Genomic DNA, 11,276 nt, shown 5'->3' with positions numbered 1-11,276 from the left:
CCTCTGTGGCGAGGAAGTGAGGAGGGTACAGATCCTGTTTTGCACACAGTATTTTGTCAGTAAACGCGCGCGTTGGAGTCTTGTACAGAATTGTGGCAATGTTGATGTGAGGGGCAAAAAAAAGTGACGAGCTGCAATGACGCCAAGAGAATGGTCAAGGCGGTGTCGGGAAGGCGGAGCTAAGAGACGAGCGGCGACGAGAGCTCCAAGACGGTGAGCAAGCCGGCGATTTGCAGGACCGCGGAGAAAAGGTGGAGAAGGATCGCCGGGGGCGGAAACGATGATGTCGACGAAGGGGGGGAGGAAGATTGCCGACCCAGGCAAGCGGATTCCTGCTCGTGGACGTGCAGGTGGTGCGAGGACAATGGCAAAAAGCAGCGAATGCCTTTGCTGTCCTTATCGGCAACACGACTTTCTGGCCTCCTTCCGCGGCGGGCTCCGAGACCGGGGGCGAAGTGGGCTAGCTAGCTGGACGGGTGGGCGAGAGAGGAAACGGGCAATAGAACTCACCACGGCGTGTGGAATGCTTCGGCGGCGGGCTGATGGGGCGATGAGGGAGTAACGTGAGGAATTGGATGGAGAGAGGGAGCGGGAGAAGAGGGAGGAGGCAGGTGGAAGGCGGCGGGGTGGGCGGAGGTTTTGTGTTTCTCAACTGTCTCTCTCTGCCCGCCCAGGCTGGGCGCGGATTGTCCTCTAGCGCAATGGGATGAATACCGACACACCCACCCACTCTCCACTCCACTCGCACACTCTCCAATGTGGGCAGCCGGTAATTCGACGGGATGGATGTGCTTTGTCAAGCCTTTCACTAATACGATGTCCTTGCCTTTGCCTTTGTAGATGTCGCGTGTAGAGACTATGTAAGATGGCACAACGCTGTACACATGGCCAATTCCGCTCTCCAACAGCTCCAACTCCATCATCTCAATGCATTGGCGATGTCGCACACAACTTAATAAATTTCCCACGCGCCTATCTCATGATAATGACCATTCGCACCACCTAACGAGACCCTGGCAGCCGGGAAACGCGCACAAGCACCACAGCACCAGCACGAGCTCCGCACCAGCCGAATTAAACTTTTAACTCGCAGCTGGCAATCTGCGGCTAGAGGAAGCTGTCGCTCACTTTCGCCGCCGCTGATTCGTCGCCGCCATCTACTCCTCAACCCTTCGCAGCAGATCTGTCGGCTGCAGTCCCCACCCCGACCCAGCCTTAATCCTCTGCCGACCTCGCACGCCGCTGATGCGCGCCTGCGCTCATTGGCGCGCGCCCCCCCCGGCCGCCGGAGTCATTCATATGTGTCCCCAGTTTGGCTGCTGGGGGGCTTATCGGGTGCGTGTGAGAGGAGCGATTGCAGACCGCACCTCAGATCATTAGCATCATCGCCGTCTCTCCTTGCCGTTGCTCACTGCTCACTGCCCACCCTCTCCTCTCGCCGCGCTGCTCCGAGGCTGCTGGTGATGTGCATGCGCGTCCACTCTTCTCCTCTTTCCCCCCTTCTCCGCTTCTCCCAACTCAAATGCCGTTCCCGACATCCATTCGCTCGGTCCCTCGGTAGCCTCTTGCGGTACTGCTCGTTTTCGTCTTTTTCCCTTGGCTCTCTGTTTATCCTCGCCTGTCTCCAATTAAAAAAATATGGATGATGAGGCTATGCTCGTCATTCATCCGACATCGGGCCCAGACTCAACAATTGTTTCACGCCACCCCGCCTTTCCCCTGCCCGTGCCGTTTGCCCCGGGGATAAGCCCGTCAGTCTTTCACGTGAAAGAAATGTGAAGTCTCGTGTCGGACGCATGCAAGCCGCGGGTGGCGTCGAAATTTAAATATGCGAGGCCGGAGCCAGGGTTGGGCAGGTACTCACCTCACTCGTCGCAGCACAGCATGTATGCACGTCTTTACGAGGAGCATTGATTGTGTTCTTATATCCAGAGTGCGGGCAAAGTAGAGATTCGTCCAAGAGTCCTCCTAATACTCACTCATCAACACCTTCTTCAGCCCCGCCGTCTCCTTCTCCAAGGCCTCAATCTTGCGCTGCGCCGCAGCAACATTCCCCAACAACCACTCCACCCTCGCGTGCAGCTCGCCGGGCTGCTTCGGCAGCTCGCCCAGCAACCGCAACTCCTGCTCCCAGCGGTCAATAGACTTGTTCGCACTACCCGTCGCGTCATTAGCCAGCGCCAAATCCATCTTCGCCGCCAGCACACGGTCCTCCACTAGACGTTGGAAGGCCTGCTGGTACACGGGCTTGCCGGGCTTCACGCTGTACGCTCGGCCGTTAGTCGATTGCACGGTGATGAGCTCGGCTTGCTCGAGGGCTGCAATGGCTGCGTCGCCGCCGCTGCTGAAAGAGGCGTCGAGAAGGAGTTCGTTGTAGGGGAGGGTGTCGGTTTGGGACAGCTTCTTGACCAGCGTCCAGGCTTGCTGGGAGGTCCAGTGGCGTTCTTCGTTGGTGCTGGGTGTGAGGTACATTTTCAGCACTTCCGACGCGGACTGATTGATGATTTCTTTGACGGCCACTGTTGGTGTCTCGCCGGCTTTGATGCGTCTAGCCAGGAAGTCGAGATCTGTCAGACGTCCGCCCAACTGTCCGATGACGCTGTCGAGCTCGCTCAAGTCCTGCCGCTTCTGGCTGGCCGTCAGACTATTCGTTGCTTCCCCGTCGTCTTTTTCTTCCCTGACCACTAGATCAGGAGCAAGATCGAAATCGAGATGGTTGATGACATAGCGCTTCGCAACCTCTGGCGAGCAGTCGGCGAGAGCAATCTGTCGGAATACTCTATCCGGCAGCGCCTTGCTCAACGACTTTGTAAACGCAATATCGTTCGTGAGGAACACGACGTGCGCAACGTAAGATGTCGTCAGCTCTGCCGCCCAGTCCGCAATCTTGTCATAGACCACTTGTGCTCCCGGTTCGTTGTTCTTGTGCAAGAAATTGTCCACCACAACCACTGGCCGGTGTTCGGGATGTGCTTCGAGGAACTCCTCGTCGGTAAGATTGGCGTCGACGTCCGTCTTCTTCCGACTTTGCAGTGCGATTTTCCGCAGCGCAACAGCCGTGTTGTTGTGGATCTTCACTAGCTGCGTTTCCAGCGTCTCTGAAAACCCGGCTTTGATGCCCGTCATCCCCTGTGCTGCCAAGTCGATGAGACCACTGATGTTGTTGATCCACGAAAACACCGGCCGATATCCAACTTGAGCAGCTGCAGCGGCGATGGTCGCGGCATCACCCCGAGCCTCCTGCACAGGCTTGCAGTCGATGACCAGTAACTTTCGCGCCTCCCGTTTGTGCTCCAGCGCGTGATCGACCACCAACTCCTTCTTCCCGCTGCCTCGTGGTCCAAGAACCACAATAAAGGTATCCGAGGACTCCATGAGCCAAGACTGGATCTGCTCCACCTCGTTCCTCCTATCCTCCCACAGAGCTTGCATGCTGGCCTCGGAGCTGCGATGCCCGGTGCTCAGCTGCTTGACCTTGTTAATCAAGTCTACGCTTTGCCGTCGGAACCATTTGAAAACGAATGTGTCTTCGACGTGGAATGCTCGCGTGATATGCGCCTCGATCGATAACGTCCGCAGCGGGTCGAAAATGGTGTAGGAGATGCCAGCAATGAGCGCAGCGAAGAGCGGAATGGCGATACGAGGGTGATTGACGATCCAGTCCTTGATCCAACCCCAGCGATCCTTCTTCTCATACGTAATCCGCAGCAGCGTGCCTGACTTCCCGCCTCCCTGCTGTTCGGGTATCGTGAAGCCATGCAAGCAGTTCTTCGCCATGACCGCCTTGCGAGCCTGCGCGTAGTCCAAGTATGCATATCTCGGCACAATCTTCGAGTCCGAGGGCTGCGAAATGACATTGGCTAGCTTGCCGTACGGCCGGAAGAAGCTGTACAGCTGCTCCTGGCTCATCTCCGCGGCTTCCTGCCCAGGCTGCGGCGGCAAAAATTCCACCCGCAACCGCGACGAGGGAAAGATGTAAAGATCCTCAATCCACGGCTTCCCAATCACCAGATTCGCCCCGACGTTCGAGAAAGGATTCCACCAGGGCCGGATCGGGTTTTCGCGAAGATGCGAGCGGACGGCTGCGGTGACGGCTTGCGCATCGACCCCAGGCCCCAGGCGGAACTTGAGAAAGGCACCGCCTTCTTTCAGACGGGGGAGCACTTCCACCACTTCGACGTTGCCGACGCTGCTGTCTTTCGTCGCATCCTGCACGACTTTCCCCGGCGACACGGCGCCGACGTTGTCATCTTTGGCGTCCTGGAGGAGGATGGGGCGGCGGCGCTGGAGAGTCCACGACAGCCGGTAGAACCACTGCAGATTGAAGGGTAAGATGCAGTTGAAGAAGAGGATGCCCTCGTCCGCATTCCGCGAGATGTGGCCGGACTTGTGCTCTCCCGATTCGCTCGCAAGGCGCCTGGTGACGGGTAGTAGTAGTGGTCGCTCTCGGAGTAATGACGTTCTTGATGGAGCTGCCAGAACTCGGGGCCGAAGCATGTTGGAGACGCTCCTAGGCCGCGGCGCAGCCCATGTGTCTATCCAAGTCAGGTCGTTATGAATGTAAGCAGGACATACTCAAGAGCAGATGGCGCTCATCGATTCGTTAAGAGAAGTTGGAAGACGCGAGGTCCAAGGTTGGACGCGCAGAGGTCACTGTGGCGTCATGCCAAGAGGGATCCAAAGGGTCGTAAGAATGTGGCGCATGCGTCGCGGATACGGAGTGACTTGCGACAGATGTCTGACAAACATCTGTAGGTATTTAATCTAGATAAGTATATTGCATCGAGAGCATGAAGGACGGTGACTTAAGTTGAATGCCTTGGACAATTTCAGTCTCCTGATAAGAGTCAAATCGTGACAAATACCGATGCATCAGTTGTCAAGCACTGCGTTTCTATGCTCTGAGTGAACACCACCAGCGCCTCGCTTGAGTACCGTAAGGTAGCTAAGATCAACAAGATGCAATAAATCAACGCCATGCTTTCAAAAATCTCTCTTAGACCTCACTTCTCCCTCTCCTGATGCTTCTCAGCCTCCACAGAAACAGACACGTGCCGACTCTGTTCCGAAGCCGCATCCCCGTCGCGATCATCCTCTTTCCGCACACCACCTTGCGTATCAACGTTGAAGAACGGCACCAGGAGAATCGAAAAAGCGGCCAAAGCAAAGCAGCACCAGTAGACGGAGGTGTACGGCTGGACGTCCCGATCCCAGTACGAAGAAAGCATGGGCCGCTTTTGCGCGGCGTCGAAGATGGCGGTAGTGACGCCGAGGCCGATCGTGCCGCAGAGCTTCGTGACGGTCTGGAAGACGCCGCCGGCGACGGATTGTTGGTGTGGCGGCATGCTGGACATGACGTACATGTTGACCACGTTGAATTCGATGTCTGCTCCGACGACCCTGGTTGTGTGCATGTTAGCGGATGGCAGCGCTGCAATGAAAGTGTGGTAACGTACATGATGCAGAATGCAGGGAACCAGAATGCCCAGTATGAGGATGAAGGCCGGCTCACGGCGAGGAGCAGAAATGCAATGGCGTAGCATGATGTGGCAATGTACATCAGCAGCTTGTTGCTGACGCGGTGCAGTATCAGGCCCGCGACAATGTTGACAATGGTCCCGCAGACCGCCATGGGAAGGAGATGCACGGCGGCCATGAGGGCAGAGAGATGCCACACATCCTGGAAGAAGAGGGCGACGAAGAAGCTGACGGGGATGAAGCTCGCGTACCCGAGGGAGAGAATGATGAGGCCCATCGAGAAATTGCGGTCCTTCCAGATGTTCATGGGCATAATCGGGTCCTTGTACCATCTCTCCCAGAAGACAAAGGCGACGATGAGGAGGATACCAACGATCAGGAGGGCCAGGACATAGCCCGTCTTCCAGCCTTGGGGAGCGGTGGGACCGAGACTGATAGCAGCGGAGAACATGCCAATGCCGCCAACGGTAAGCAATGTCCCGACGATGTCAAAGTGCTTGACAGTCTGCAAAGTCAACGGCTTCTTGTCCGTCCAGTCCTTTGGAACAGTGAACTGCCCGATGATGGTGAAGACGAAAAAGATGATGGCAATGAGCCAGAAGTTGGCGCGCCAGCTGAACAGCGTCGTCGCAATTCCTCCGAAGATTGTTCCAAACACGAAACCGATGGGGTTGCCGCCGGAGAAACAAGCGAAAGCGGCATTCTTTCGTCGGCTGGGTTGATCATAGGCAGCGCCGAGTATGCCTACTGCTGCCGGGACGGCGGAGGCGGCGAAGAGGCCGAGGATGCCGTTGAGCACGTCGAGAGGGATCGGGGAGTTGATGAAGCCTGCAGCGAGCGCGAAGATCGAGTATAGGAAGAAGGATCCGACGAAGAGTGTCTTGCGGCCTGCGTAAATGAGGATCCGTCAGCGGATTGTCGACGTGAGGAATGATTCTGCGTGGAGTCGATAACTCACCGAGCAAATCGGCCAGCCTCCCAAAGAACAATAGAAACGCGCCGCTTGTCAACGAGCTCGCCGATATGAGCCAGGTAATCTGAGCATTGGTCATGTGCAAGTCGCGGCCGACAAAGGATGTGATGACGATGATTGAACCGGTTAACCACGAACCCAAGGCAATGGCCACTGTGGTGCGAGTTAGCAATGTGCGGTGAAACGACGAGGGACAACGTCGACTTACTGGTCGCAGTCAGGACGAATAAGACCTCCTGAATGGTTGAATTGAAGCACGCTGGGCGAAGGCCCTTCCCTTCTCCTCTTCTCCCAGCATCGTCGTCGGCACTTTGCTGGGATTGAGGTCGTTCGTCTTCAACGGCATCGATTGCCGGGCTCGAGTCAGTCTTATCCATTGCGGCGTCGACGAGAGGCGTAAGGAAACGAATCAGGTAGATACGAAAGGCAGCGACATGGTTTCATTGCGAGCATGTAAATACTAGGGCGGAAGACTGCAGGTTGATTTCGAAGCCCCGGCAATAATTCCGTCGCGGGTTAAGTAAGCGGCGCGGAAACGATGTCGGCACTTCGCCGTCCAGAAGGCTCGGCCTTAGGCATTAACGTAAGCTGCCATGCACCGTATTCCTTCAAGACAACTGCTCTAATTGTAAGCGCCGCGGAATTCTTTCTCCAGTCGGATCAGCAATGCATTCGACTATGCCAACCATTCGACCTCATAGCTTAACAACCTCCCACCCAGTCAGATCCATCTTCGCCAATGCTCCCCCGACTGGGCCTTGGACTTCCTGACCGTTGACCCATATCTTCCTGAATGCCCAGTGATTGACGAAGCCTTCCGGACCAGCGACGAAAAGTAGGTCCTTGCCTTCGGAATCGCTGCTGGGTTGGCTGCCTTTGCGAAGGAGGGGTGCGACGTCTTTGAACTCAATCAAGGTCGCTTCTTCGTCGACGTAGTAGTCCACCTGCAGGCTGCCAGGTCTCCTCGTGTTCGCCCTTTGTTTCAAGGCTTCCACCTGAGCAACGATAAGACTCGGCCCTCGTGTAGAGTCGTGTGGCTGTACGCTCAACTGTGACACCCCGAAGAGCCCTTTCACTTTCGTGAAGAGGCTGTCCTGAACACCTGCGGGGTTCCCGTCGCTTCTACCCCCAACACAATCCTCTCTTCTCCTGCTTGCCCACAATATATGTACATCCGCCTGCCCAGCCAGCGCATCTGCGACCTGCATTGCAGGCGCAATACCCGTCCCGCCTGCCAAGAACACCACCCTACTCACTTTCTCCGGCAGCACATATTCCGCAGAGAGCCCTCGAAGCTGCACCTCCGCTCCGACGGTCAAGCGGTGGAGGTAACCCGAGACTTCGCCATTCCGCTCCTGCCGTATTAAAAAGCGCAGTTCGCCGGCATCTTGATCCTGCAGCGGCGGTAGGATGGTGTAAGATCGCGCGATCTGCAACTGCGGTTGCTTGAACTGCACGCTTGTGATGCTTTGCCTGGAGGAGAGGGCATCGGCACTACGCAATATCGAGGCCGTAGAGGGGCGCACGGTGAAGATGGAACACGTGCTCGACACCTCCTCTTTTCTGACCAACACGTATTTCACAAAGCCATCTGTCTGCCCGGCATCTTGACGGGTATTGATTGCGTAGCTCAGCACGTAGCCGAGGGGAATGCAGAGGGCGAATAGCGTGATCGGGCGGATTGCAGCGCGCCGGGCTCGACCTTCATGGCCATCGGATTCGCACCGAGGGCGTTGTGAGAGGGCGCGGCGGGCGGGCGAGGAGGAGAGGGTTGCGGCAGCTGCATTGCGTGATGGCCGAGTGAGAATTAGGGCTGCAGAGCTGGCGGAGGGGATGCTACGTCGGCATGGCTGGCGGCCGCACGGGAACATCACCGGTTGAAGGGGAGGAGCAAGTGCATGATCTTCCACGACACGGTGCCGCTTTTGCGGTGATGCAGACTGTCTCGTGGCTGTTGGCTTCTTAGTCAAACGTGACACATCGCCATGCATTGAAGCGCTCATCGAGAGCAGCTTGTGGAGAGCGCAAGCAGGCCGACGCGAGCTAGGCGCGCCAAGCGGGCGAAAACGGTGGGGCTTCCGCTCGAACATTGCCTCTTTGAGCAAGTGGAAGATGGGATGGCATCCCTGCCGCGCTTACCTAGACGGCTGCTTTGCCCTTTGACGATTAACCCGCCGTGTCAGCCCTGACACCCTTCAGCGCTGCAGGATCCAGCGTGCCTGTCGTCTGCGATACTCTGGAGCTTACGCCGTCTAGGCTTTCGGGCGATCGGGCATCATGTCACCCCGACGGCTGTTCAAAACACCACTGGCCCCCTGCCTGCTGATAATGGCGGACCACAGCAGCTCCCCCCAATGGATTGCCCGATGCCAGCCGGCTGCGACGGTCGTCGTGTTGCCATGGAATCCCCCGCGGACACACTATGGCAACGCCATCCATCGTTAGACATGCTGCTGCCCGGCATCAAAGACGACTCCTCCGTCGACGGCGACAAGGCCATGCCCGCCAGAGACTTCGCCGAAGAACTCGACATGTATCCCCGCACCTACATCACCGCCCTCGACAACGGGCACGCCGAGGACGCGTCGGCGCTGCAAAAGCAGTACTCCTGGCCCGAATACCGCGTCGTCTACGACACCACGCCGCGCATCACCGTCGCCGAGTCGCGCTCCATCTTCCGCAAGCGCCGCGATGCCGATCCGCAGAGCCGATTGTTCGTCGTGGATTCCAAGGTCTACATTGGCGACGACAACGTCACCGCGTCCACCTTTCTCGACACCGAAGTGCTGGAGTGGCATGGGAGAATGCGGAGGCGCGGCGTGCTGGTGTTCAAGTGGAGGTGGAGCGTGATGCGGAAAAAGTGGTTGGTCCACGAGTTGGTGATGTGTAAAGGGCCGCCTGATGACTGGACTTGGCATCGATGAGGGGGCCGCAGATGTGCATGCTTATGGCCATTGAGCCTGTGGGATTTGGGAGCGGCATCTCGCATTGCCCCAACATGAGGGCTGGGATCAAGCCACGCTGCGCCAGGCACTCCGGGGCTAATCCCAGCATCACTCTCCGGCTGACCCGCTGCACAAACCGAAACGGCTGTGAAGCGCGATGCCATGCGGATGTAGTCAGCCTTTAGTGCGCCAGAGCGGTAGCCGTCGATCACACTAGCATGGACAAATGAGGGGCCTAAGAATAGAAAGCATCGATGCTATGTAAGCTATTGCTATAGCCTAGACAATTCGTCATCAACGAACATCGGCTCAGATCGCCGGACCGATCCATCCAAGCACTCTACGGCTCAACACCCGTATGCCATCCAACCTGCACATACGTCTCACAATTCTGCTCCGTCGAATTCCGCACCAAGTCCTCGTCCAACGTCACGCCGCCCTTGGGATACAGCGAGATGACCGTGCTGCCGCCGTAGTAGAAGGCGCCCAGACACTGGCCACGATGGACTTCGGCGCCCACTTTCACGCCTTCGTTGTACTTCATGCTGCCCACCAGCATGGCGCCGACGGCGATGACGGCCACTTTGCTGCCCGAGGGTCGCTTGAGAATCATGACTGAGCGTCGGTTCTCGCAGAAGACGTCGAGGGTGCCTGGTTCGTTGATGGCTTGTGGGTTGACGGTGTAGTAGCTACAGAGGTGAACGGTAAGATTAGAGCAATGGCAGCAAGGAGAGCCGAAATAGTCACTCACGTCCCCGGAATGTCGGTGATGCTCTCCACCGTGCCGGACTGCGGCGAATGCCACCTGTGGTAATCCTGCGGAGCCAAACGATGGATGAGAATGGATCCATCCTTGAACTCGTTCGCCAGGTCTTCCGAGCCCAGGAGCCTTGCAACGGTGAAGCCGAAGCCCTTGATCCAGTACTTCTTTGCAAGGTCGACGGTCGGGAAGACAGTCAGCCTGCAGTCGGCGATACTGCTGACGGCCTTGTCGTTGTCTGGCTCGGCAATGGGGCGAGCAGATTCTTTGATTTCGCGGGCGAAGAATTCGTTGAAAGTGTTGTACTTGCTGGGATCCGGTTGGACCTGAAGGAGGGGTGTAAGTAGTTCAACAGGAACATTGGTTGTGATAGAAGCCTCCACTTACAAACTCATGCAACCCGCTCTCCAACTGGAAACTCTGAATAAAAGGCGCAATGTGAGCCTTGCTCTCAGGAGAATCATACTGCCTCCCCATCTTCTCGCTCTGCTGCTTGAGCATCTCCTGCGCGCGCTTCGACTGCAGCAGATTCTCCTGCTTGGTGCCATAGTAGAGGAGATGCATGCCGAGGCGCACATAGATGGACATGGGCTCAAACGACTTCTCGCCCGTCTTGCGGTCTACAATATAGTTGCCCAGGTGCCAGGAGTTCTCAAAGTCCTGCAGCGAGTTGTAGGGGAAGAGGGATTTGAGCCAGCTGTGCGATTTCTCATGGTGCGAGGGCTGGTGCAGGTGGTCCTTGGGGTCTTTGTCGTGCTTCTCCGACTTGTCTGTGACATCCTGGAAGGCGGACTCCACGGCTGCGAGGTGCTTGCCATCGGTGTCTTTGTCGACTGGGTTGCTGGGTGCCATGTTCGATGGTGATTTACGGCACTTCACGAGCTGAGAGCTACAGTCTGAAGGGAAGTGGGGGTAGTGCCTATAATGATATCAAGCTTCGTGTTCCTGATCGCCAGTTTGCAGTAGGTGAAAGAAGTACCGAGTAGGTTGAAGAGGGCTGAAAACGAAAGAGGTTCCAGACCACGGCTTTGCGGAGGGACAAGTCGTCAGCTCGGTCGTGTTGCCAATCGCAGCTGCCCGCTGGTCTCGTTGCATCCCACTGCACTATTCCAGGGCGAGT

At 57.1% G+C, this 11,276-nt stretch overlaps 6 protein-coding genes across 6 annotated transcripts; 1 reads left to right on the top strand and 5 right to left on the bottom strand.

Annotated features, from left to right (window-relative positions):
• Positions 1 to 53: 53 nt before the first annotated feature.
• Positions 54 to 1,245, bottom strand: BDY17DRAFT_54720 (uncharacterized protein). Its single transcript, XM_033738489.1, has 2 exons — positions 511 to 1,245; positions 54 to 203 (listed from the first exon to the last, which is right to left on the bottom strand). Exons 1-2 carry the CDS (start codon positions 921 to 923, stop codon positions 155 to 157), a joined length of 462 nt encoding a protein of 153 aa, XP_033585153.1. The 5' UTR covers positions 924 to 1,245; the 3' UTR covers positions 54 to 154.
• A 723-nt stretch (positions 1,246 to 1,968) lies between these two features.
• On the bottom strand, positions 1,969 to 4,497 carry BDY17DRAFT_319279 (RNA12 protein-domain-containing protein; the record flags this gene model as incomplete). Its single annotated transcript, XM_033736264.1, has 2 exons — positions 1,969 to 4,417; positions 4,460 to 4,497. 2 exons carry the CDS (start codon positions 4,495 to 4,497, stop codon positions 1,969 to 1,971), a joined length of 2,487 nt encoding a protein of 828 aa, XP_033585152.1.
• Positions 4,498 to 4,738: 241 nt separating this feature from the next.
• BDY17DRAFT_287364 (major facilitator superfamily transporter) lies at positions 4,739 to 6,894 on the bottom strand. Its single transcript, XM_033732136.1, has 4 exons — positions 6,660 to 6,894; positions 6,437 to 6,604; positions 5,457 to 6,366; positions 4,739 to 5,400 (listed from the first exon to the last, which is right to left on the bottom strand). The coding sequence occupies exons 1-4, from the start codon at positions 6,826 to 6,828 to the stop codon at positions 5,004 to 5,006; spliced, it is 1,644 nt and encodes a 547-aa protein (XP_033585151.1). The 5' UTR covers positions 6,829 to 6,894; the 3' UTR covers positions 4,739 to 5,003.
• Positions 6,895 to 8,584, bottom strand: BDY17DRAFT_305440 (uncharacterized protein). Its single transcript, XM_033734870.1, has one exon. The coding sequence runs from the start codon at positions 8,539 to 8,541 to the stop codon at positions 7,147 to 7,149; it is 1,395 nt and encodes a 464-aa protein (XP_033585150.1). The 5' UTR covers positions 8,542 to 8,584; the 3' UTR covers positions 6,895 to 7,146.
• BDY17DRAFT_305439 (uncharacterized protein) lies at positions 8,585 to 9,670 on the top strand. Its single transcript, XM_033734869.1, has one exon. It carries the CDS (start codon positions 8,806 to 8,808, stop codon positions 9,373 to 9,375), a length of 570 nt encoding a protein of 189 aa, XP_033585149.1. The 5' UTR covers positions 8,585 to 8,805; the 3' UTR covers positions 9,376 to 9,670.
• On the bottom strand, positions 9,671 to 11,247 carry BDY17DRAFT_305438 (phosphatidylserine decarboxylase-domain-containing protein). Its single transcript, XM_033734868.1, has 3 exons — positions 10,544 to 11,247; positions 10,148 to 10,482; positions 9,671 to 10,085 (listed from the first exon to the last, which is right to left on the bottom strand). Exons 1-3 carry the CDS (start codon positions 11,006 to 11,008, stop codon positions 9,737 to 9,739), a joined length of 1,149 nt encoding a protein of 382 aa, XP_033585148.1. The 5' UTR covers positions 11,009 to 11,247; the 3' UTR covers positions 9,671 to 9,736.
• Between the last annotated feature and the right edge of the window lie 29 nt (positions 11,248 to 11,276).

The sequence above is a fragment of the Neohortaea acidophila genome (assembly GCF_010093505.1).
Source record: "Neohortaea acidophila strain CBS 113389 unplaced genomic scaffold BDY17scaffold_13, whole genome shotgun sequence".
Classification (NCBI taxonomy): Eukaryota; Fungi; Ascomycota; class Dothideomycetes; order Mycosphaerellales; family Teratosphaeriaceae; genus Neohortaea; species Neohortaea acidophila.
The sequence above is the reverse complement of the archived record's forward strand: the minus strand, read 5'-3'. Positions and strand labels throughout refer to the sequence as shown.

Coding starts and splice junctions, on each gene's coding strand:
- BDY17DRAFT_54720 (XM_033738489.1), bottom strand. CDS start 923: ATGATGGAGTTGGAGCTGTTGGAGAGCGGAATTGGCCATGTGTACAGC. Junction 204..510: donor GAAGCATTCCACACGCCGTG/GTGAGTTCTATT, acceptor ACCGTCTTGGAG/CTCTCGTCGCCGCTCGTCTC.
- BDY17DRAFT_287364 (XM_033732136.1), bottom strand. CDS start 6,828: ATGGATAAGACTGACTCGAGCCCGGCAATCGATGCCGTTGAAGACGAA. Junction 6,605..6,659: donor ATTCGTCCTGACTGCGACCA/GTAAGTCGACGT, acceptor CTCGCACCACAG/TGGCCATTGCCTTGGGTTCG. Junction 6,367..6,436: donor GAGGCTGGCCGATTTGCTCG/GTGAGTTATCGA, acceptor TCATTTACGCAG/GCCGCAAGACACTCTTCGTC.
- BDY17DRAFT_305440 (XM_033734870.1), bottom strand. CDS start 8,541: ATGTTCGAGCGGAAGCCCCACCGTTTTCGCCCGCTTGGCGCGCCTAGC.
- BDY17DRAFT_305439 (XM_033734869.1), top strand. CDS start 8,806: ATGGATTGCCCGATGCCAGCCGGCTGCGACGGTCGTCGTGTTGCCATG.
- BDY17DRAFT_305438 (XM_033734868.1), bottom strand. CDS start 11,008: ATGGCACCCAGCAACCCAGTCGACAAAGACACCGATGGCAAGCACCTC. Junction 10,483..10,543: donor AGAGCGGGTTGCATGAGTTT/GTAAGTGGAGGC, acceptor CCCCTCCTTCAG/GTCCAACCGGATCCCAGCAA. Junction 10,086..10,147: donor ATCACCGACATTCCGGGGAC/GTGAGTGACTAT, acceptor TCACCTCTGTAG/CTACTACACCGTCAACCCAC.